This window comes from Chanodichthys erythropterus, chromosome 10, assembly GCF_024489055.1.
Source record: "Chanodichthys erythropterus isolate Z2021 chromosome 10, ASM2448905v1, whole genome shotgun sequence".
NCBI lineage: Eukaryota > Metazoa > Chordata > Actinopteri > Cypriniformes > Xenocyprididae > Chanodichthys > Chanodichthys erythropterus.
The window spans coordinates 42869666-42894750 of NC_090230.1; the positions used below are offsets into that span (position 1 = coordinate 42869666).

General features: G+C 36.4%; 1 protein-coding gene across 3 annotated transcripts in view; it reads right to left on the bottom strand.

The window, feature by feature from the left end:
- The window catches only part of ntm (neurotrimin), a 413623-nt gene that overhangs the window by 56637 nt on the left and 331901 nt on the right, over positions 1–25085 (bottom strand). For all 3 annotated transcript variants that reach the window (XM_067397811.1, XM_067397810.1, XM_067397809.1), the window contains one exon: positions 13220–13452. In XM_067397811.1, the coding sequence (XP_067253912.1) occupies positions 13220–13452 (233 nt within the window). The remainder of the gene's footprint in view (positions 1–13219; positions 13453–25085) is intronic.

Sequence of the window (25085 nt, forward strand, 5' to 3'; positions counted from 1 at the left end):
AAGCAACTGAGAAAAACTGTAAAATAACTAAAACTAAAAAACAAAAACTAAAAATGATAAAAACAAAGTTACTAAAACTTTAAATAAAATTCAAAAGAAAACTAAAAATATAAAATTAAATGTAACAATTAAATTTAATAAAAAAAATTAACAAAACAAATATTTGTTTTAAATAATCAATTTTTAATTACATTCAGCTATTTTTATAAACACTTATACTTTCAATATTAAAAGATCACTCATCTAGTCTGTCATCTTGGAGTTCAGTGCAATGCAATCCTCTACACTAAAGCCGGGCACACATTTACCGTCTAGCTAAAACATTCTAAGACTGAGCTCAACACACAGCGAATGTTTCCTGCGACTGAAGCAGATTTATATACTTACATATGGAATTTGAACACCAACTGTAATCGCAGACTGAACGCAACTGGCTCTGACTGGACGCGTTTGAGTGCGATCAGTCATTAGTATCAATTTACATTCATAATCGGCCTTACAATTGTTAAGTGTGTGCGCGGCTTAAGGGTGCATGACACATTTCTGGCTTAGAATTTGCTTAGAACTTCCTCTATTCGTTTTGGATAAAAGCATCTGCTGAATGCATAAATGTCATCTAAATTTAGAATTTGAGCAAACCGAGATATCTAACAAATATGTCTGAGTGCTGGTGAAATGTGCTTCGAACAATAAATCTGAGGGGAAATGTCTTGATTTTTGTCTGAACAAGGCATGTTTAGAGTTGTTTCCTGGTAATTCTAATTCTAATTCTAAAATGACTCGGTTCTATTGACTTACATTCATTAATATTTCACACACTTATGCACTCTTTTTCTTCAAGGATCAATAGTTGCACGATCAATAGTAAAACCAGTCACAATGCATGTGAATACAAATGAAATAACACATTGTGATTCTGTTGTGTACAAACAGCATTTGACTTTGACTTGTTCCTATGTAAAGCTGATATAATGGCTCTGCTCTGTGACCAAAATAAACATCTACATTATGAATACACAAGGCCCTAATATTTGAAACAGCTGCAGGAACAATGTTTGCATCCAGTGAAAATGTCAGATAATTTGACATGCAAATGATGACCTCTTTCAGGCGCTGATTATTATGCAAAGTCTTTAATCAGGGAATGAATATTTACTTCATCTGCATCTCCTATACAACACATTCACTTCATTTTCGTTCCTCAAAAAAAAAGAAAGAAAAAAAAAAGTTTTTTACGAAAAGCAGCTTTTGACATCTCCCAGCTCTTTGCTTGGCTTGGGGGATATCCCGAGTATCATTGCACTCTCTCCCCGTCACAGTTTGGATATAATCCTGTCCTCTAGGTATCTGACAGAAACAAATGAAAGACAAAAGCAGATGGGCTACATCATAGTCCCTTAAGAAAGGATTTTAGATATCAGCTTTATGGCTTTTAGGAAACATTTCTCACACGTTTTTCACACTTTCTACTTTAAGAGCAGTCATTTGTCTTTCAAAGCAAGTTTCTTCCATCACTGTGTATTTAAAGTGTTTCTTCCAGAACTTTATATATATATATATATATATATATATATATATATATTATATATATATACAGTATATTTTATATTTTTTTAATAGCATCTTTTTACTATGAATTAGTACTATGAATGAAGGCCAGTTTCACTAGATGTTTCCATCCCCCTGTTTTTATGCGCATTTTGAAGTATTGCATCAGAAAAGAGTGATGGAAACTTAAGAAAAAATTTAGAAAAAAATCCCTTAATTTGCAAAAAAGTTTTTACGCTCGCTTGAGGTGGTTTTTGACTTGTGCGAAAAAGAGTTAATGTGAATAATGGGAGATGGAAATGCATTTGCCGAATAAATTCTGACGTAGCGAATATTAAACCCACGTGAATAATCGGCTGTTTCCGCTGATGGTGTTGTAACAGACATGTTATACATTTATGTTTAATTCTGGTATGATGCATTAAAGGATTAGTTCACTTTCAAATGAAAATTACCCCAAGCTTTACTCACCCTCAAGCCACCCTAGGTGTATGACTTTTTTCTTTCTAATGAACACAATCGGAGAAATATTAATAAATATTCTGACACATCCAAACTTTACAATGGCAGTGAATGGGATCAAAGAGTATGAGCTGAAGAAAGTTTCTCCATCCTCATGTATCCATCATAAATATGTAATCCACATGGCTCCAGGGGGTTAGTAAAGGCCTTATGAAGCGAAGCGATGCGTTTGTGTAAAAAAAAAAATATCCACATTTAACAAGTTATGAAGTAAAATATCTAGTTTCCACCAGACCACCTTCCGTATTCAAGTTACGAAGAAAGTGTAACTTCTGCACTTACACATATCTTAATTAATCACTGAAACAAGGACATTACTGACAGGATCCAAAAAAGTTAGTCAGATGGAGTTTGGAACAAGCAAGCATTAACATATGGGCCTTACACGTCTCCGCCCATCTGTGAGTATGTCAATGGGGATAAGAGCGTTTGATCATAGGATCATGCGGACCATCCTCGGACCATTCACGGAGCTGGTGAGTGGCACACAGATAGCGTAATCATATAGGTGTAGTGCCTGGACAGGATCAGATTAGCCAACCAACTTTAGAATTTTGAGAATGCTTTTAACCTTCTGCTTTAAAAGTCTTTTGGAGTAAAAATGGCCAATTCTGAAACCATTATAAATTACACAAATTAGGTTGTAAACGGAGACAAAGAAAATATTCTCCCACTAAAAATGCACCCTCGCCATTGGCTGGTGCATCCAAGGAGGCGTTTTGGCTTGTTTGTCCTTAAAAGACAACAACACACCTGTTCCTTTGTCTCTCGATTGTCTTTCGCCATCTTACACATGTCTTTCCCGGACGTCTCTCGGCGACCGCGCTCACATCACGCGCTCCTCCCTTCTCTGAGACGACCATCCTTTGGCAAAACTTACCTCAGTTCAAACTTCCCGCAGAGACACGGAAGAAGCCAATGAACTTCAGCCACAGGCACACTGAATCTCTACACGTCCCTGACTGAAACTCAGCACTCAAACTCATGCAAGTACCCATCTATTTTAGATGCGCTAAGTTTACACCTAATCACCTAACAAGGTGATTTGATTCTTTGCTGGCTCTCAAGGTACTATCTGTAAGTTTTGCCATTTTTTTTTTTCTCTTTTCCTGTCTCTATTTTCGTTTCTGTATATATGTATTCTTTGTTTATATTTAGTGAAATATGTATTCGTAGTTTCATATATTAAATCCATTAAATATTCACGCTTGATTGCCTCTTGTGATGCTCATGAAGAAAACCAAGTCAATTTAACTTTCCTGATTCTGTTGCTATTTGCTTTGTACTATTGGTGCTAGAAAAGAAAATGATTTCTCTTGGCCAGGAGAATAGTTTCCTTTTTAGAGTTGATAACAGATGGGCAAACTGAAGTTTTGGTGGACAACCTTTTAAAGTAATGCTAGACCATATATATATATATATATATATATATATATATATATATATATATATATATATATATATATATATATATATTAATCTCACAAGACTAATATGTGACGAGATTTCTCGTCGAGGCGAAAAGTAGTCTTGTGATGTTGTTGCCATGATAGAGTGTTAGGATGATTAGGAAAGAATATGCCACTGCTACGTTTACATTATGCCTCCACTGTTGTTTTGCTTTGTATTTAAATAAAAAACATTTAATTCAGTTGGATAACGGCTGCCACCGCTCCATATTTACAGAGTTACGTGCGATTGCTAAAAGTGAAAGTAAACGCGAGTGCGCATTCAAACGCGATGTCAATACCATTTTGAAAGCGGCTCCCTGATGAATGCAAATATCTCCCAATATGAAAGCTATTTTAGGCTGGGCAGCGTAGTTGTAACCGTCTCTTAGCTCTGTATCAAAGAAAAATGTGGTCTTATTTGCACTTTGGTTGCACTTATTGTAAAGTGTTACCATAAAAAATGAATAACAGTTTTCTCTTAATCTTATTAAGCACAAACAGTTTCATTTGTTAACATTAGTTAATGCACTGTGAACTATCATGAACTAACAATGAATGACTATTTTTATTAACTAAAATAAACAACGATTAATAAATACTGTAGCAAATATATTGCTCATTGTTAGTTGATGTTGGTTAATACATTAATGTTAATAAATGTGACCTTATTGTAAAGTTTTAACATTTTTATTTATACTGTTTTTATTTCTATGATCAGTTTGTGGAAAGGAGTTCAGTTAGGAGGTCAAAAGTTATAGAAGCTTATAAATCATGTACAGTAAGGTCTGAAGAGACTGAAATCATACAGAAGTGAAGCCAGTCAGCTGAGTTAGAGGCAATACCTTTCACAGTACTTGAGTATTGTTGTCTTTTACTGCATATGATAATTCATACTAAGAAAGTAGAACTGAAATGACATTCATTACGAGATGATTAAAACATTTCAAATACACCTGCAGAATATTTTTTCTAGTCATGTATTTCGCCATTGAGGATTTCTTAAAAATGTAAAAATCGCCTCGTCTCGTGAACTCAATCTCGAGTCTCGTCTCATCTCGTCTCGTGAGATACCTGTCTCATAACACCCCTAATATATTTTATATATATATATTTAAAAAAACAAAACAAAAAAAAACATGATTCTCAATTTATCCAGATGTTATTGGTCAGGCAAACAGTTAGCCCCGCCCCCAACCCCATGCTATAGGCTGAACCAAAGTTGCTGTTGTCAGGCTGGTCAGGGAGCTTTTTCAAATCAAAGCCAAAGCCAACACATTACTTACAGCTGTCTCTGCATCTTAAGCTGGGATGGGGAAAGCATTCCAACATGGAAAAAAATACACATTTCTCATTCAACAGCATTTGGCAGACATGATCTTAGTTAGCAACGAGTTTATCCAATAGACATATGAAAACTAACCAATCAATAATGACATGAAGCTGAGGCCAACAGATTTTTCTAAGAAAGATGCTACAGTGAGTGTGTCTGACATGCTACATCTGCAGGAAGACATTCTGAGAGCGCCATTGAAGCCAACAGCCGCGAGGCAACTGCAGTCTTCCCTCATAAATGTGGATGGCAGAGGCTGCTCAGACCAGCTTTATGAAGATTAGGAGGAGTTGGCTTTGTTTCTCCTTGACCTTATTATACATCAACAACTGCATTGAGGGAAATATGGCGGTTTGACTGGTATTCTGAGCGAGACCTCTGGAGCACGGCTATTTTGATTAGCATGAATTAGTTTTAGTGTTAACACGGTTCGCCTCTGCAAACATGATCATAGCGCAGTTCCCTCCCACGCTGACACCATGTGCAGGAGAACATAAATTAATGGCTGAGTGGAAAACAGGAAATGCAGATCGGATCCACAATTTTTATGCTGAAATCAAGGTGTTTTCATTAAAATAACATTCAGATGATAATGTGTTATGGTATTAGAGAGAGAGAGATAGAAATATAGAAAAGAGAAAAAGACAAGAAACAAGAAAAAGAAACAAGAAAGAGAAAGAAACAAGCATAAAGATGAAAACATCTTTGATGTTTAAAGGGACTTCACACTGATGCACTGTGGTACAACGTCATGATTCCGCAGAAAGTTACAAGATGACAGCATGGTCAAATCTCATTGTCATGGTGATTTTACATTCACACTCTATATAACAGTGGTTCTCAACTGGTTTGGCCATGGGACCCACATTTTCTCATGGTCATCAAGTTGTGACACAATTTTTTTGGAAATTGAACCAAGCAAATTTATTTCTCAAAAATGGTTGACACACACACGTACTTTACTTAACATACACATAAATTGTAAGAATTGTAAATTGTAAGAATTGTAAATTAAAGAGTGAGCATCGTGAGCACAGTATAACATCTGACAGTACAGGAAAGTTCATTTTTCTGAAGTAACTTCACACTCCGCAACCCACTCAAAAAGCTCTTGCGACCCACATTTGAGGCACACAACCCACCAGGTGAGAAATACTGCTCTATAAAATAGGGCTGTTAATTTACTATGTTAATTTACCAGTGGTTGTTTACTAAAAAAAATCAACATAGACTCGTTGGAAAAACATGCCTCAACCTAAAATTTTTTGCTAAACTCCAAAAACGTACCTATTGCAGTTTTTAGCTGAAATGAACATAGAACATAGAATATTGATAAATAAAGACTATCTTCATGCAGATTCTTGCACAATACTATGCTATGACCTGAAAACACATATACCATACTACATGACTTGTGAACTAATATACATTGACATTTGGATCACATAACCAGCTCTGTATGTGTGGCTCTTCTGACATAGTAAACTTGCTTGGTAGCTCAACTGGTACTGCATCACACTTGCAATGTGGCACGCTCAGATACAAATCCGATGAAACATAAATCACAATAAAAGAGATGAATAGAAGTAAACTAAAATGGCGTAGCTGCTTCAGCAAATGTTTTTTCATCTCACGTTTGCTTATATTATAACTATTGGTTAAGTTTAAGGTAGGGTTTAGGTGTAGGTGGTGCGTTATTTTCAAACACCATAGAGCATTAACCTTTTAGCACCACTCACTGGACATTTAATTTCTGAAATGTCACAATACGTACAACAACACTGCCACATTAACGTTCATTTGTTTCGAATAAAACCAAACATGATTTTAGTACTGTAATATCATTTTGAAAAACTAACTAGTTGAAAGAGTTGAAAAACTAACTATTCAAACTGTATGCCTTGTTGTTTTGAAAAACAGCCAGAGAAAGCACAACGAAATGGAAATACTTTGCTGCACTACTTTTAAACTTGACAACTTAAAAGAGTGACAATCATGAGACACTAAAAATATATCACATCACAAAGGCTAACGATGTCAGTCTGCATACATAGAACAACAATTAAAAATAATTAGCAAAAAAAAAAAAAAAAAAAACAACCCTGCACTCAAGCAATTCATTTATTTCTTAAGCCTCTACATGCTTCATACGTCTGCCACAATAATGCAATGTCTTTAAGTTCATTTGTGGGCTTTTTTATTTATTCATTTATATTTTATAAATATTGATATATGTGATTAATTAGGTAAATTAATATATTGTGATATATTGTATATCATATGGTAATTTATTCAATTAACATTTTAAATCTATTCACATCTTTTTTTTCTTTTTCTTTTTTTAAAAAAAGGACAGCTTGTACTTGAACATTAACATTAAAATATTGTTTAAAAAACCGAGTTAACTTACACTACAGGCAGATCTTGGCTTCTGGTACATGAAGCTCATAAATAAACAGCAAGAGCTTGAGGTGTTGTGTCTTCTTAATGCTCTGACCTGTCTAGAGGCCCTAGTTACATGCAATTATTCATTTTATCACATTCCACTTTGTTGGAGGACCCATAAATACCATTTAACCCAGAAGGCTTCAGAAATGGCAGAGGCACATTAAAGCATTTCTATGTGATGTTAATAACTTCAGGTGTTTGCGGTGCGAATGCCGTGACCAAGGCACCCAACCGCCTTTGGTTATTAAGGATAAGGACACTGTAGTCAGGGCACGCCGAAGGCCTCACACGTTCACAGACAGATGCATTTGGAGCACAGAGACATTAGACACATGCGGGTATTTGGGGAGCCGCAGCCTGGGGGAGCTTTGTGGAAGACATGGCAGACACAATGTAAAAATTGTGTTCGAAGAACTTAAAATAAAGGCAACAGATGGCGTGGCAATTTACTTAATTATTTTTAGTCTTGTCCGAAAAGTCTAAAAAAAGTTGCCCTGACTGATTTTTGTGCTAATCTAAAGTTTTTGTAGTCTGGTGGGTTAAATGATTAAAGTCATATTTTTCTGATTTGATTTAAATTTCTTCTGGATCAGACTGGATTTGAACATTTGTTGTGCAACAAGTTATGTCAGGTGTTGCGATGAGAAGACTTCATTAAAGCATTGCATATATGTCTCTTTTCCCCATTTTGCATGCTGTTGTCTGTAAATTAATGAAAATGCTACTGTACAGTCAATGCTTTAGTCAATTACTTTGACAACCAATGCAAAAATGCAAGAAACAAGTGATTAGTTCACTTTAAAATGAAAATTATATCAAGATTTTCTCACCCTAAAGCCATCCTACAGTAGGTGTATATGACTTTCTTCTTTCTGATGAACACAATCAGTTATATTAATAAATATCCTGAAGTGTCCAGGCTTTATAAATGGCAGTGTACGGGGTTGACGAATATAAAACTCAAGAAAGTGTATCCATCCATCATAAACATGCTCCACATGGCTCCGGGGGGTTCATAACTAGATATTTTACTTTTTTAGAGCTGCTTTTTTTAGAGCACAAATTTAGATGGTTCCCTTTAATTATTTGGTTTTCTAATACTCTATTTTTAAAAATAGAAACAAATAATATTGTATAATATAATTCTCCAAATAAAGTTAAATAAGTTAATAGTATGTCATTTTGAAAATGCATTAATCCAATTCGGCTGCAATGCTTGCTGATTTATGAGATTTAAAAAAATTCTGATTATATCAATTTTTTTTTTTTTTTTTTATGTGCAGAACTTCATTTACAAAACCCCTAATGAGCTAATCTCTAGTTGATGATGTCTATTTTAACAAGCCAGCTCATAGTCAAGGTCAGCATTGAGTGGTGCAGCTTTAAATATTTTCCCTCTAGTGATAAACACAGGCACTGAGACAGACGAATCCCGTCCTTTATTTGTATTCGTGATGGCAGTTAAGTTTGACGCTGTTTGTCAAAAGCAGGTGTTCACAAAACCACTCCCAGTGTTTAGATAATACCTGCTTATTCAGGCTATTACGAACTCATTTCTCACGATAGATTTGAAGTGCGTGGCTGTGACTCTGCATGCGGAGCAGTGAATTGGATCTCTATTCAAATGTGCAGTTTACACTGTAAAGACAGAGAGCAGCTGAGGACTTTCTCTGTCTATCTGCCACCAGCTGCGGTTACAGCCACGCACCCCAATCAGGGACGCGTGATTCCATCCAGCAGTCTATGTGCTGTTTGGTAACTGTGGGTTACGGTTGTATTTCTGTCAGTGTGCTGTTATGTCCAGGTATTGTGTAGAATCTGACCTCCGTGCAGAAACATCTCTTCACTCTCTCAATCAAGGCAGTATTCTAGAACTACGTTGCCAAGGCAACAGGGCAGATGACTTGGATCTGCTAAATGCTTGGGCTTGAACTGACCAATTGTGCTATATGGAATGTTAAATTCTTGATGCTAACTAGAACTGTTTGACGTAAAATTGCACAAGATAGTGTTATATTATAACATGAAAACTAAATGTTTACATTTCTGAAGAAATTTGAGTTGTGCTTGTCCATACAAAACCAAGCACCATGATGCCCAGATGGTTGCCGGGGTGTTACTATGCAGTTGTTATGGTGTTCGGACTCAACTGGTCCAAGTCAAAATAGCCCAGCCCTACATATCTATGATATTCTGGTCCCTGTAAACCAGGGTTGTGCAAATTCACAACTTAAGAATTGGATCCTTCAATCTGTAAGACCTATAAACCTTCAAACATTTTTCAAAATTTTCAAAGGTTTTAAGATGCATTTTTCAAAGCTGAACTACGTCTAATTTTGACTACTTACTGTAAAAACATCTATTATGCTGTGAGACACTAAAATGTGAAATATGCAGAACAGTTGAAAACTAAATGCTTCACACCTGTGCCACAATAATGTAATGTCTTTATCTTCATTTGAGGGCTTTTTTAAAGAAAATATTGATATATGTCATACATTCTGTAAATTTACCTGCATATCTGCAATTAATTCAATTCAGTCATCCTTATTTCACAGCCAAATTACAAAAACCATAATAATAATAGAACAATACTCCTGTCCAAAAACATCTATCCCTAAACCTAATACTACCCATAACTTCATAATTTCTAAAATCAGAGGGAAATGATAAGTGAACAACACTGTTGTAGAAGCACCTAACCCTGGGTGTAAGCCTATACCTGACATGAACTGTAAACTTATCCCTCAAATCTGATTGGTTGATTGGAATGTTGTTCCATGTTGATCAACAAAGATTTTGGTGAAATCATGTTAACCTTTGTGTTTCATAGCGAAGTGTCACACTATTATCATTTACATTCGTGAAGCGTGTCTTAGCAGCTCATTTAACAAACTCCATCTCTGCATGTGAGTTTGGGTTGCTTATACCGTTCGCAAAGTGCGCCATTTCCCCAGATTGTTGTTCACTGCGATTTCAAAATAAAATTTAAACTCTAGTTTGCATGTTTTGATGTTCTGTTCAAGAAATTACAGTGGCTGTAGCATTTATACTGGATATTTGAATTAAATGTTTTTTGGTCATTAAACAAGGATTTGATCATGCTGTAAAGTGTAACAACAACAATCACCAGACTGTTGGCGCCCTCTGCAGGCATTTGTTATAATACATATCATACATCAGTTGAATATGTTTATGTAATGTATATTACATTATGTACTTCAACAGTGTTGTTCAATAAAACTATATGACTTGTCTATTTTTACAGATTACTCGATTAATCATTAAAATAATTGACAGATCACTCGATTACCAAAACAACTGTTAGTAACAGCCCTAATTCAGATAACTATAGTGATGTAAATTTCTTTGGATTTCAATTTCACTTGTTACTTCAATTCAAATTTCAAATTAAGAAAGTTACTATTGGCTTAGTTTCCTCCGTCAGACTGTTTTTTTTTTTTTTTTTTTGTTTTTTAGAGAGAATAAATAGCACACATGATTTGAGCTATAATTCATTAAGCACAAACAAAGTCACCGTATTACAAGTTCAAATCTTAAACTAAGTCTGAGCAACAGTGATGCTTGCCTCAGCAAACACCACTAATACAATTTTCAGAGATGTGAGAGATATTTCTTGCAGCTCTTCCCCTAATTCTGCCCATTCTTTGATCTCACTTTCAGTTTAATTGATGATGTCTTGAGCAGTCTACTCCACTGACGCAAGTATGAACTCATCTAACCAAAAGTGCAATTTTTCCTTTATGGATCAAAGACTCTCTCAGAACCATGTGTCAGTGAGGCTAATTACGACAAACAAAGATTCAACTACAACTTATAAACTAACACAAATCCAGGTCTCAACCATTAGCCACAAGTTAATAACTGGACCTCCTTGAACCTACTCTGGGTTGTTTTCTTCTCATTGGTCTGTTGTACTTTCCCTCCACTTTCTTGCAATTAAAAGGGAAAACTTTAAATAAACTAATAGTATGCTGAATATATATGTTAAATATATGTTTTTTGCACACAGGTCAACTTTGTGTAACAATTATTTAATCATTTATTTGGAAGGGTTTAATGTAATGTATTTGTGCATAAAACAAGTATGATTTAGGTTTCATGTGTTAAGAACAATTAACAGAAAGAAGTGCAAAACTGTCAAAAAATAAATAATAATAATAATATAATAATAACTTTATTTTTATATAGCGCCTATAAAGTAGCTTCTCAAGGCGCTTTACATAAAACAAAAAAAAATGAGAAAACAACACACACAAAGTAAAACAAGTTATGCATATACATATGTAAAAAAAACAAAAAAAAGACAATTAAGAAAAAGCAACCCTAAAGATTGAAAAAAATATTTGATAAAATTTAAACATAATACAGACAATAGAGGGTTAAGATTTTTGAACAAAGCCTGATGGGTAGACATAGTCAAAAGCTCATTTAGTTATGTAGAATGACTGAACATTCACTTATAACAAATTATTTTGATACATCATGTTGGTTAGGAGCCACCATCACTATGAGTTTGCCAAATACAACATCTTTTGTTTTGCCTCATCATTCATTCAATGGAGAAATGATGCTGGAATGAACAATTAACTACCAAAAAAAAAGATTCCCACAAATTCCCACAACATTACTCTGAGTTTTGCATTGAAAGCTATAATTCTGCAGTGGTGAGCTGCTGTGCTCTAAATCTCTAGCCAGTGTACAGTACCTCTGGTCGGCACTGTTATGACTTACTGCATCACTGCACAGGAATGACACTGCCATCAATCATATTAATACTGGACCCACAAATCAGGAGCAAAAAATGCACCCCCAAGGTTTTACACAATCAGCATTAATTACATAATTATTCACTTCATTAAAATACCCAATATCGTAACTGGAGTTCAAGGTGTTTCTAACCGATACTGAAAAATGGCCTCCTAAAAATGATATTACACCTGTACAAACACACAGAGTATGTGCACACATCTACACACAAGCATAATTCACCTAAAATTCTGTCATAATTTACTCACCCTCATGGTCATTAGGAAACTTGAATGACTTTATGCAATTTACCATTGGTCAGCAAATTCCAGCCATTTCAATAGGTATCCACACGACCTGGAATTTTATGAGAGGGCGAAAGATTTCCACACGAATATTTTGCAATGGGTTCAAGTTGGTCACATAAATTCAGCGTGTTGACCAACAGAAAGCTGCTTGGTTTAAAATTGAATCGCTACACTATTGACAACAGGCATTGGACATTTTTGCTCTTGAAATTTAGCTAATGTGACATAATGCTTACTTACAACACTTCTTATAATGGGAAATGCGGCTGTCAAGCTCCAAAAAACAAAAAAAACAAATAAACAAACAAAAAAAAACAACATAGAAGTGCTCCATACAAATTATATGCAATATTGTATGTCTTCTGAAGTCACACGATAGCTTGATGTGACGTAAAGACCAAAATTTAAGTAGTTATTTGCAGATTTGTCTCTATACTCTAGTTTTTACATTTTAAAGATAATCAGTGCATCAGGAGACAGTGCACCAGGTTTGACAGCTACGATTTGAAGGATTAGTGGTTCTTGTATGACTTTAGAAGACTAGAAATACAGCTCACAAGTCAAATGGACTACTTTTGTGTCACTTTTATGGCCCTTTTTGTCATTTTAGAGCTTCACAGCTCCAATCCCTATTACAGAAAATAGCACTCTGGATATTCTGCTACATTTTTTTTCCATTCAGAAAGATGATAGAAACTCATACAGCTCGTTTCAAAGACACGAGCGTGAGTAAATGATGACAGTATTTCAATTTTTGGATGAAGTACTCCTTTACAAAAGCATATAAAAGCATTCACCCTTAGTGCTCTACACCGTGACACATCAGAAAACTCCAAACTCACCTTGAACAATGATGTGCACGGACGTGGTTCGGGGTCTGCTGCTAGTCTGCACCGCGCAGATGTATTGGCCCTCGTCTGTCAAGTCCACGTCCTCAATCTTGATGGTGAACTCATCCTGGTTCAGAGTAACCAAACTCACCCGGGGGTCCACAGACCACTTATCCTCTCCGGCGTACAGTATACTTGATCTGTTCAGCCATGCTGTGTGTGTCACAAAGTCCCCTTGTGAGCAACTACAAGAGAAGAGAGAGAACCAAAGAGAATACTTAACCTTTAGCATTAGCATGTGCGCTACGAGCAAAGTTCCCCTCTGAATTATTACCGGTGTATCCCTTTGTTACTAAAGCACTGGGATTCATCAGTTAAAATAAATTCAAATATTCATTTGCATTCATTCAAATAGTCCCCCTGGTACTGTACGTCGGAAGACTGCATCTGTTTCGGAAGCGACTGTGAATGTATTCCCTAGATATTAAGCAAGGAAGAACAACACGGTTAGACATCGATCAAACCCCCAAACCCTCCTGAAGATTGGGCTTATTAAATTCAGTGACCCCCAGATAATATTTAAAGCTAAACTGGCTGGGGGGAACAGTCTCTTAGTGCTTTCGACTTAAAGACAATACCATCTCTCCTTATTACGGATACAATGGAATTAAATGCTAATTACTTACAGACATTCCTTAAATGAGGACATGCTGTGTCTAATTACAGCTATGTCTAACAGTTAGCAGCAGAGGCCAAAAAGGGGGCCTCTTCATATACTGTAGGGCTATTAAAATCAAAAGCAATCATGCGCTTAATTGATTACTTGCCTGATTAACCATTCAATAAAACGCAGGGACAATTTTCATGCAATCTTTGTTTTTATCTCTGGTAGCATCACAACCCAAAAAATCTTTGGCACACATTTGAATAATAGGCGTTCAATGCTCATTAAAGCCCATTATGGTCATAATGCTTCCGTGCTCTTTTTAGTCGATTCTGTGAGAGGCGCAGTGGTGAACTACTTTAGCTTCTAGAGGGCAACATCCAAAGCACCAGGGACACATGAGGTAAATGTGCTTCTTTGTGTCTTTTTTTCTCCCTAGGCAGGCGGGCAGAAGTACTGGGGTACAAGCAAAGGCGTTCGTTTTCATGGGAGTGGAAACTGCGGTACTGGCCTCTACCTCGTCTTATAATAGACTAAATGAGAACGCTGGAGATCAGTGGAAAGATCAAGCCTTTTCCCTGTGGACGGGTTCATAATACACTGCAGGGCATCCTACGCAGAAATATTAAAGTCGCCCCTCTCCAATCTGTCTTCCCCTTGCTCTTCTCTACAAGCCTGCAATGCAATGTAATTTCTGCAGCACTAAAATTGCAAAAAAGAAGAAGAAGAAAAAAAAAGTGAATAAGAGATTATTCATTATTTTTTGGTATTTATTATTTTTGTAATTATCTGTATATAAGTAAAATAAAACAAAACAAAAAAACAGATAAAAATGAGATTTTATACAGATAAAATGCAAAAATCATTAAAAAGTGTAAACTTAATAGAAAGTGTGTGTGTGTGTGTGTGTGTGTGTATATATATATATATATATATATATATATATATATATATATATATATACATACATGGGCAACATTGGGGGGGGCAAGGGGAGGCAAATGCCCCCCTATATTTTTCCTGATGTAAGCCGTCAGCTCGAGTCCACTACAATTTAGAGCGGTTAAGGCCCGGGTATACTTCATTTCCTGCGTTCCGCTCCGTCTTGCCAGTGAGCCTTTCAAAGAAACTCCTTTGCCCTTGAGCGCGCAGGCCTTTCAAAGGTACTCCTTTGTCCATGAGCATGGAAAGACGCGTTCTGCGCATGCACATGCACCATCCATGGTCATAAAAATTTGGCTGCACACGGCCACTGTTCAGAGAGTCAAAGCTAGTCCACAATCTAGTAAACGTTTCTTGCTTGCGCCGACTGAAAACACATGAGAAACATCATGAGACAAGAGAGACTTGGACATTGCAGTACTGAACACTGAATGGTGAACGCAAGTGGATTTGGATAAAACAGTTAATGCTTTGATGCCGTGCCTGAACACCGTTTATCCCTTTACAGTGGCGTATAGCGGAGGGGCATGCAGGTCTATTAACTTATTCTTCTTATTATCATGCAACTTTTATTGTTAAATTAGTATTGCAATTAATTTGCCCCACAATATCATAGCGCATCACTGCATAACCGATGCGCTGCGAGAATAATAAAATATTAGTTAGATAGTTTACTCCTCCATTAAAAACAACTTGTTTAACACAAAATACTTCTCGATTCACGAAAAATACTACTTTCTTTTCTCAATATGGGTCATGAGAGAAATATTAAGAAAATAAATTAGATTCATCTCGCATCGTCTTCTCACAGAGAATATGCGTCGTTAAGCGTCAGATGTCAAAAGCTCAGCCAGTTTTTACTTTCATTTTCTGATAATTGACTGGCGTTTGAAACTTCTTCACCCGCATAACTCTCACGCAAAGTTTTCACATTGTTTGTGTGATATCCATTGGCTCGCCTTTATGGTTTATAATGGAAATATTTTCAATATTGCAACGTGGCATTTTGCTTTATCACCAGTTGCTCGCAAAATGATGAATGATTCACTGATTCACATATCATCTGCGTAATTTCCCGTAATAATAAAAATAGTGAATTATTAAATAAATTATTAAATAAACAACAAGCAAACTTACACTTGTTAGCTAAACATTTCTGCGAATAATTTGCTGATGCAGGTACAAAAAGACGTTTTGTACCTGCAAAAAAAAAAGTTGTTTTTTTTTTGCCCCCACAACTCGAGAGTCAAATGTCACCCATGTATATATATCCTGTCAATCGATTAAAAATAAATAAATAACTATATTAATCACATTTTTCTGTGATTAAACATGATTAATGGCAATTAAAAAGAATTAAGATTTTATATGTTTGTAATATATTTTATAATGTAATAATTTCACAGTCAATCTCCAAATTAATGTAGAAACAACATAAAAACAGTATATTTTAAATACTTGTTTAATGGCATCTTTTCATGATGTATAAGTATAACTGATACTAATACAGCTAGTGTCTTGATTTAATTTAACCACCCCCCCCCCCTTTAAACATGAATTATAGGCAATCAACATTACAGTGTGATTGAAAGCTATTATTTTTTTTTTTTTTTTTTTTTTTTTTTACATTAGGCTTCAAAATATATATCAACATTTAATTTAAGTGAACTTAAAACAATCTTCTCATAAACCCATCATAAATGTCATATTTACCTGTGCACTTCCTACCTGTATAACAGATAATACAAATATACAGAAATTGATTAGTTATCAAACAGTCTGCACAGCATAAGTTATAGCCTAAATAATTAGTAAAAAACAAAAAAAAAAAAACAAACTTTAATTGAAATGAACTTAAAACAATATACACATAAACCCTGTGACATTTACCTCTTGCCTTTCTATCTGTCTAACAGGTAGGAAAAATACAGAAATTGAATAAAGTTATCAAACACTTTACAGTCTTCACTGCATAAATTATAAATTAAATACAGATTAATCCTTATTAAAGCTGAAGTTTTCTCTGTTACCTTTGTTCTTTGATTAACATTAACGACAGACATCACAGCAACTGGTTTATTAGGCTGCTGTGATTTTAAGACCTGCCGCTGCCGAACATGATGCGGATCTGACACATCTCATTTTCTCACAACTCTTTAAGTTCATTTAAGATGCTATTTAACTCATTTAGGATTGCTCTTATGAGTATACTCAACAAAACGGGTATTTTGACATAATTCTGTGTGTTATTGTTTGTTCAAGCACCAAAGAGAACCTGATACTGATGCTCGTCTTTCTGTACTCACGAGTCGTGTATTTGGGAATCTGTGCCATCAATTTTTTTTTTAAAAACCCTGGTTCAATAAATGTCTCCCTAAGTAGATGCAAGAGAGGCCAGTCAGAGCCACCCATAATAGCATAAGGAGACACATCGGCTGGCATGTAAAGCACACGGTTGCCAAACAGGGTAACAAAGCACTCTCAAGGGCATTCAAGTTGGCTGGAATAATAGGAAAAAAATGCAAAGCAAAAACAGCTGTTGCACCGGTAATTGAACGAAACCCCCGATGAAGCACAGTTTATGGGATCAAAGAGCAAAGCTCTCGCACATTCGTCATGTAGACATGGATGATATTGTAAATAATACAGAAAACAAGAGTGTTGCTGTTCAAATAGCCTTTCGCTGTACACGGCTGGTGTGCTTGCACATACACACAGATGACTGCACACATGCAAGAATGTATGTTTAAAGGAACTGTTCACCCAAAGATGAAAAAATTGCAATTAATATTTACTCAAACTCACACCGGTATGACTTTGTTTGTTCACTGGAACACAATAGGTGAATTTTTGTTGACTATCCAGATCTTCTTGTCAATATAATAGAAACCAAGTAAAGTAATAAGGCTGTCAAGGTTAAAAAAATGACACAAAAGCTTTATATTCAAAGTCTTCTGAAGCCATTTGATAGTTTTGTATGGCAGACAACAGAAAATTATTTCATATTATTAATATGAAATAATATTATTATTTCATATTAAACTCTGCAACTAGCCACTATGTTAACTGTGTCTTAACAACCAGTTTGGGCAACTAGCAGTTAAAGAAGACTTCAGAAGACTACAATCGACGCTACATCATGCCACGCCGCAACAGCTTAAGGCTGTCTACGCTAGACGCGACAAAGTGACCATTGCAAATCTTGGAGTACATAAAAAATACACAACGGGACATCAGTTTACTGTCGAGAATTTGTTGTGTCGCATCAAACCACACCGCATCTAAGTGTAGACAGCATCACAGATTATAATGGGTTCTATTTGCTTTTGTCGAGCCGCTTGCATCTGGTGTTAGAATATAGTCACTTTAACTTTGGGGTGAACTATGAAGTAGGTACTGCACATTGTTGGTTCAGCTATCATATTAAATTATTATTTACAGCATCACCATAAAACACTATGCATTATAATAACAGCCTCTTGGTAAGACACTGAGGCTGAATCCAATCCAATCAGTCTTAACCTTGAGCAGTCAGAACCTTCTGGAAACCTGTAGCGCAGCATCTCCGGCTACTAGAGCATGTCTGAGCTGCATGTTCATAGCGCCACACTGAATCAGCACAATGCAACAAATACATAAATTAATAAATAACTCCGCCTTATATTCCCTTATCAGAGAAGAGCAGACAGCAAACCATTTTAATCCAAATAAAGTGTCTACCCTTTCAGTGCAATGAAAATCATCCAAGGGCGGGGAAAATTAAGCATGTGGAATAAACAAGCACGGCCCTCGTCCATTTTCTTGACACAGAAATGCATGCGCTCTGGGAAAGTTTTTTTTCTTTTTTCATCATCATGGGATGTTCGACTATTCTCATTTTAGCACAGATCACAAGGAGTTAATTTTTAATGCAGTGTCATTATGTTGTTGCTTTGTTGCTGTTTTTTTAGTTAGTTTAGAATTACTTGGTTATACATTCTCAGTGCACGTTGCATTGGAGCCACAGATCCAACTCTATTTCAGCTAGCAGTGCATCAAGCATATCCCACTGTACTTGTGGAGGGCAAAAATATATCGGGTATCAGACCAAGTGCGGTTTTGAAAATAAATCTTTCCGCAGCCCCCTCTAGCTACCTTGTGACATGAACAAGAGAAGGCATTCATTATTAATTTACTTTGGAGAAAGGGATTGATTTGGCATCGAAGGTCTATAGAGGAAAAAAAGCTATAATATATAACACTGGATTACCTCCAAATAACATTACTGTCAGGGAGTTAGAGTACAGCCAAGACAGAACATTGCTGCTACCTGGACGGTAAGGATGTATTGATTTTGGTCCCAAACACACACCTTTATGGCAGCATAGCATGTGAGGCAGGGGCTTGAATACACCGTCAACACAGACAGATGGAAAAACTTGATTGTTTTCAGGTTTTCTCAAGTACAATGCTAGATGTACAGAGTACAAATTTTGCTCCCAAGGGTCTTGAGGGTCTTGGCGCTCACTTTCTCGCTTTAATTTCTGATTTTAAGAGCTGACTCATTTCTTTTTCACTCCCAGAAGTGGATACTGAGGGTGATTGAGTTTTTTTTCACTCATTTTGAAGTCTTCAAGTGCACAAAGTGCTAATCAATTATTTCATTAGGAGATTTTGAATGCACTGCAATTAACAACTTCACAGTGCTGAAATATAATGGTGAAGAAACTCTTCGAAGTTTAAAGGAACAAGAGGTTCTAAAGCATGAGTACTTTTCCATGTTGAACTTACAACTAAAATAGAGCTTTGGTTCACAGACTGACTTGCGCCATAATGCATTAGTTTGCTCCCTTTAACCACACATCTCGACATCACATGGTGAGGGTTTGTGTTACTATGGAGATCTTTCAGCCTCTTGGCTGGTTCGTGAGGTGAACAAACTGACTAAAATAAAGTAATTTTAAATGGAAGTTTAACACAAAACAAGAGACATTTCAGTGCTTAAAGGGATCATTTTAAGAAAACAAATTTTTCTTTTGGAACTTCATTTTTTGAAATCAAACAGATCGATTTACTGTGCAAAATAATACAATTATAAGTTTGCATAGATCTCTGAAGGATCCTAATGTTAGGAGAGAGTGTTTAGTATGTTTGTTTTTTTTTTGTTTTTTTTTCTCAGCGCTGTTTATTTTGTGATATATAAAAGAAATGTGTAAAAGCTGCTATTAAAGTATAGGGCAGAGGTAATTACATTTGACCTGACAGAAAACCACAACCCAACAAATCGTTATCACTTATTTCACAAAGTTTACATAGATGTCTTAAAAGTACAATAATAAATATTTGTGTGGTATAAAAAAATAAGTGTGGTAAAAAGGCATGTAGAAAAGCTTGACAAAATGTAAGTGGTCTCTAGGGGGAAAAAATCATTTAAAAAAATTTTCTTATATTTGTCATTAATTTATAATAATTTTCATTATAAACTGGATATATTAAATTGTATAAAAATGAAGTCGTCACCTTTATACAAAATTTATATATGTATATTAAAAATTAGATATTAGAAATTAAATATCCTGTCTCTTGTTTACAGATTTAGAATGTACCATTAATCTTTCAACTATCTGGAATAAGTAGCAGTTGAATTATGAGCCAGCATCCTGTTCCAGTTAAAATAATATACCAGTAATATGTGGCACATATAATAGTGTTCTGTGCAAAGTATTCATTTGGGTATGAGTCCCAGTTTTAAAATCCAGCACGTCTCAGAAGGCACGGGGAGATGCACACTATCTGTGTACTTCTGCTCTCTCTGGGCTTTGAAATAGGTATTGGAACAACTGTTAAGGGAACTGGAATCCTCTTCCATCTCTCTGGGCTGGGTAAAAAAAACAACAAAAAAAAACAATTGACATTGTCAGGACTCACTGTTGTTTCTTCTTGCTGTGACAATTGCTGTCTTGTTGTCTGTGCTTTTGTCCTTCTCTGTCTCTCATTCTCACTCACAATGTGATGAAAGAAATATGAGAGGCTACACTATTTGATATGATTTTCTGCATCACTCCATAAGATTGTGCACTCATGATACTCAGACTGCAGTGATGGCAGTCAGGCTGAACCAAGCTGAGCGGAGCAAATTACCTCTCTGCTGGTCTGTCTAACACAAGGCCAAACCACCCGAGGCATCCTACTGGCCCTGCCGTTACTCACGTCCACCCAGACATCCGTAAATAGTTGAAGATGAGGTAGAATTAGTAACACACAGATCTAAATATATGATAGACAACTGGTTGGTTTTCACTGTTAAAGCTCACATAGTGTTGCATAGTTTTGTTTTATCATATACCCAAAGAATACATTACACACACACACACACATATTATTCAGCAAGCAAGGACGCATTAAATTGATCAAAAGTGACAGTAAAAACATTTATAATGTTACAAAAGTTTTTTGTTGTAAATAAATGCATCATGGTATCCACATAAGTATTAATCAGCAAAACCAGTTTCCAACAGTTATGTTTATAACCATTATTATTATCTGATAATAACTATTGATCATAATTGAGCACCAAATCAGAATATTAGAATGATTTCTGAAGGATCACGTGACACTGAAGACTGGAGTAATGATGCTGAAAATTCAGCTTTGCATCACAAGAATCAAATATTTTACAATATAAAACAGTAGGGCTGTGAATCTTTGGGTAGACAGCGATTCAATTCGATTCACGATTCATAGGTGTTCGATTCGATTCAAGAATGATTTTTGCAAATTCAGAACGATTCGATTCGAGACGATTCACATTAAAATTCGCTGCGATCCGATTAATTCGATTCGATTCTGCTTTTTAATATGCATTTATAGGGACATTGAAATGCTTCCCTCAATGTGTCTTAGTCAGGGTGTGAATTACACAGCGGCCTTCAGGGGGTCAGAGAGTAAGGGCAAAAACAAACAAACAAACAAACAGAAAAACCCCCTTTTGTCTGTTGTTAATGTTGGTTCATGTTAGTTCTCAATGATGCAACATAACTTTATTTTAACAGCCTATAAAAATTGGCATTTGTGTAAATTTACATAAAACAAAACTTTAAAAGGGCTTTAAAAGTATTTTTAGGCCTAGTTCATGTTAAATATAGTGGAGGATATTGTTAAAGGCTACACAACCTTATTAAACTGTTCCAGGTACATTAAACATACTAATGCTTACATGGAGAGACTATCATGCACTTTCCCAACTAATCTTAAACTAACTTTTCTTCACGGAATAGTTATAAAAGCCATATTTTCCTTATGGTAATTCTGAAAGAAAACGCGCTGGGTTTCTATAGTTCTGTTGCTATAGTAATGAACACAACTTTAACGCGCATCTGATTGATAAACCGTGCGCTCTTATGTCAGTGTTGTAGTTATTTCAGCAGTTTCCTCGCACATTCAGTTTAATGACATTAAGTTAATCATTTCATTTATCATTCATTGAACTGTGCGTATGCATTTAGACACTTAGGGCCCTATTTTAACGATCTAAACGCAAAGTGTAAAGCGCACGGCGCAGGTGCACTCAGGGCGTGTCCAAATCCACTTTTGCTATTTTAACGGCGGAAAAACGGTCCGTGCGCCGGGGCGCATTTTTGAAATGGGTTGTCCCTATTCTCTTAATGAGTAATGGGCGTAACGTTCAATAAACCAATCAGAGTGTCATCTCCCATTCCCTTTAAGAGTGAGATGCGCTCGCGCCATGGCGGATTGCTATTTACATGGCGTACACGCGATGAGTCAGTTAATATATATGTGTGTGTATTGGCACGATTGTTCAATTAATTAGCCAATTTCGTTCATCATTATAAGTAGTAATAGGCTGAATTGAATTCTAATACACGCAATGACTATTTATCATTACATTTTTATATTTATGTAGCCTACACAATAATATTCTTTTACACTGCAATCCTTTTGTTTTTAATATTTGGCATGTTTGTGTGATGCGCATTGTGTGGAATAAGCAAAGTCAACGCGTACTGTGGACACGCCCAGAGGCGCAGTTTCTACCAACGCGCTCTAACCAAAAAATATTGCGCCATTGACTTTAGACTTTAGACCAGGTTTGAGTTGGTCTATGGCGCAGTCTATTTTCAGCTCCTTAAAATAGCAATGCGCCGGCAATGCGCCTGAACACACCTCTTTTTTAGACCAGCACGCCCATGGGCGCACTAACTGGCGCAAATGCATTTACTAATTTAAGGACGTGGCGCTGAACGGGAAAACGCGAACGACGCCGGGCGCAAACTAGCAAACACACTTGCGTTGCGCCTTGCGTCGCATTGCGCCGGGTGTATTATAGGGCCCTTACATTATGTGTTTGCTCCGATCATGCAATAAATGCGCGCCTTGAAACTGCTCAGGTAATGTCAATTAACCATTTCCGACTTTTTCCACGCAATAAAAGCGTTTTATTTCAACAGTAGTGAACGTGCAATGACTTGGCAGCTTTATCAATGGCTTGAGCAGTCTGACTCAGGACTATTGTTGTCTTAATAGAGAACTGTCCTATGCTCATGTGAACAGCAGTGGTCGTCCTGAGGAGAACTCAAACGTGGGCTACGAACTGAGCGCGAGCGCAATCTAGTGAGAGGCGGTAAAGAGTGCAGCGCGTGTCTGTGAAGGAGAGCTGTGAGGGAAGGCGCAAAATGACAGCGCACAATGTCTCCATCAAATCGCGCGTGTAGTAATGTAATGTTTATATATTTTAAAGCACTGAATCCCTATATAATCGTGATTAATCCGATTATTTACATTTTACATTGATTATCGACCGAAATAAACGATTCACGATTCAAAAAACATGTTTCAAGATCGATGCATATGCATCGTCAGGAATTATAATCGATGCATCGAGAAAACGAGTGAATCGTTACAGCCCTATAAAACAGTTGCAGTGTAATCAACTTTGAGCAACAGGTCTAAACATTAGGGCTGTAACGATATGCGATATGAAACCGAAATCGCGTTACGCAGGTCCACGAACCTGTATCGCGATGTGAGAAGGCAGAATCGCGACACACCCCTTCCAACTCCCAGAGTTATCCTTCCTGTTCAGATCCAATGCTACCACATTTTTAAATTACTATAAGTATTAGGGGTGTAACGATTTATCGTAGATGGTGTGTCTCAATCAGCTCTCTAGTTCAGTAAGTGTTTCGGGCACACATTGAATCTTGCAAGCAGGATTAAACGTTTCTCATGTCAGTCTCTTGCATGATCGCATGAGAAAAGTCGTGGCTTTCTTTCACCGCAGCGCACAGCAACAGCTGTGCTCACAGAAAAGCAAAAGACGCTTGCGATGCTTTGCTTTAAGAAGTTCTGTGGGGCCGTTCACATATTGCGTCTTTTCCACGTGCAAGTCAGTTATTATTTTCAAATGTAGCCGTGCGGCAGGCGCGCTCATAATGGGATCAACGCGGTCACGACGCGCATGCAATTCTCAACTTCTCAGAATGCCGCAAGCGCACCGCAGGTCGTGTGACAAGAATCAACCGATCAGCTATGGCCTTTCCGTAACAAAACATCAAAAGCTCAGCCGAACAGCTGATCATAGCTGTACATGGTGGTTTTTATATCTTATCTCCATCAATATATCTCATAGTAAAACTAATGCAAGGGCTAGAAATCATTTATCCTTTGCAGAAACATCCTGATCCTCTTGGAGAGCTCAGTTCATGGTTGCATAGCAACGACCGACGCCACGGGAGCGCAAGCGCTTTGGAAAGAAGGAGAAGCGGTGCGGCCGCGCCACGCGTTTTTAGACACGATATGTGAACGGCCCCTATTCATAATTCTAAGTTCATGTTAAATTTAACATTTTTTTTTCAGTGACAGACAGCCCTATTCAACTGTTAATTTGAATACAGAAGGTTTTTATTAAAATTTTATATTTATTTATTTTATTGAAATGTGATCTTGTATGTACAACAAGGAAAATTATTGAAATTTGTTCATGTTTTTTTAATAAATCTTGTTTGAATTTCAGTTTCATTTTGTTCAAAATATCGTGATACGTATCGTATCGTGAACTCCGTATCGAGATACGTACCGTATCGTGACCTGAGCGTATCGTTACACCCCTACTAAACATAAAACAATAGCCTGTGGCACAAGAACAAAATGACTCGAGTCCTCCCTAAACCTCAACAAGCTGCAATGCATGTTCATACCACACAAACTAGCAATTGTGTTCTAATTGCATCTTCAAATAGCATGACAGTCACCTTGTTACAATCCATGGCATGA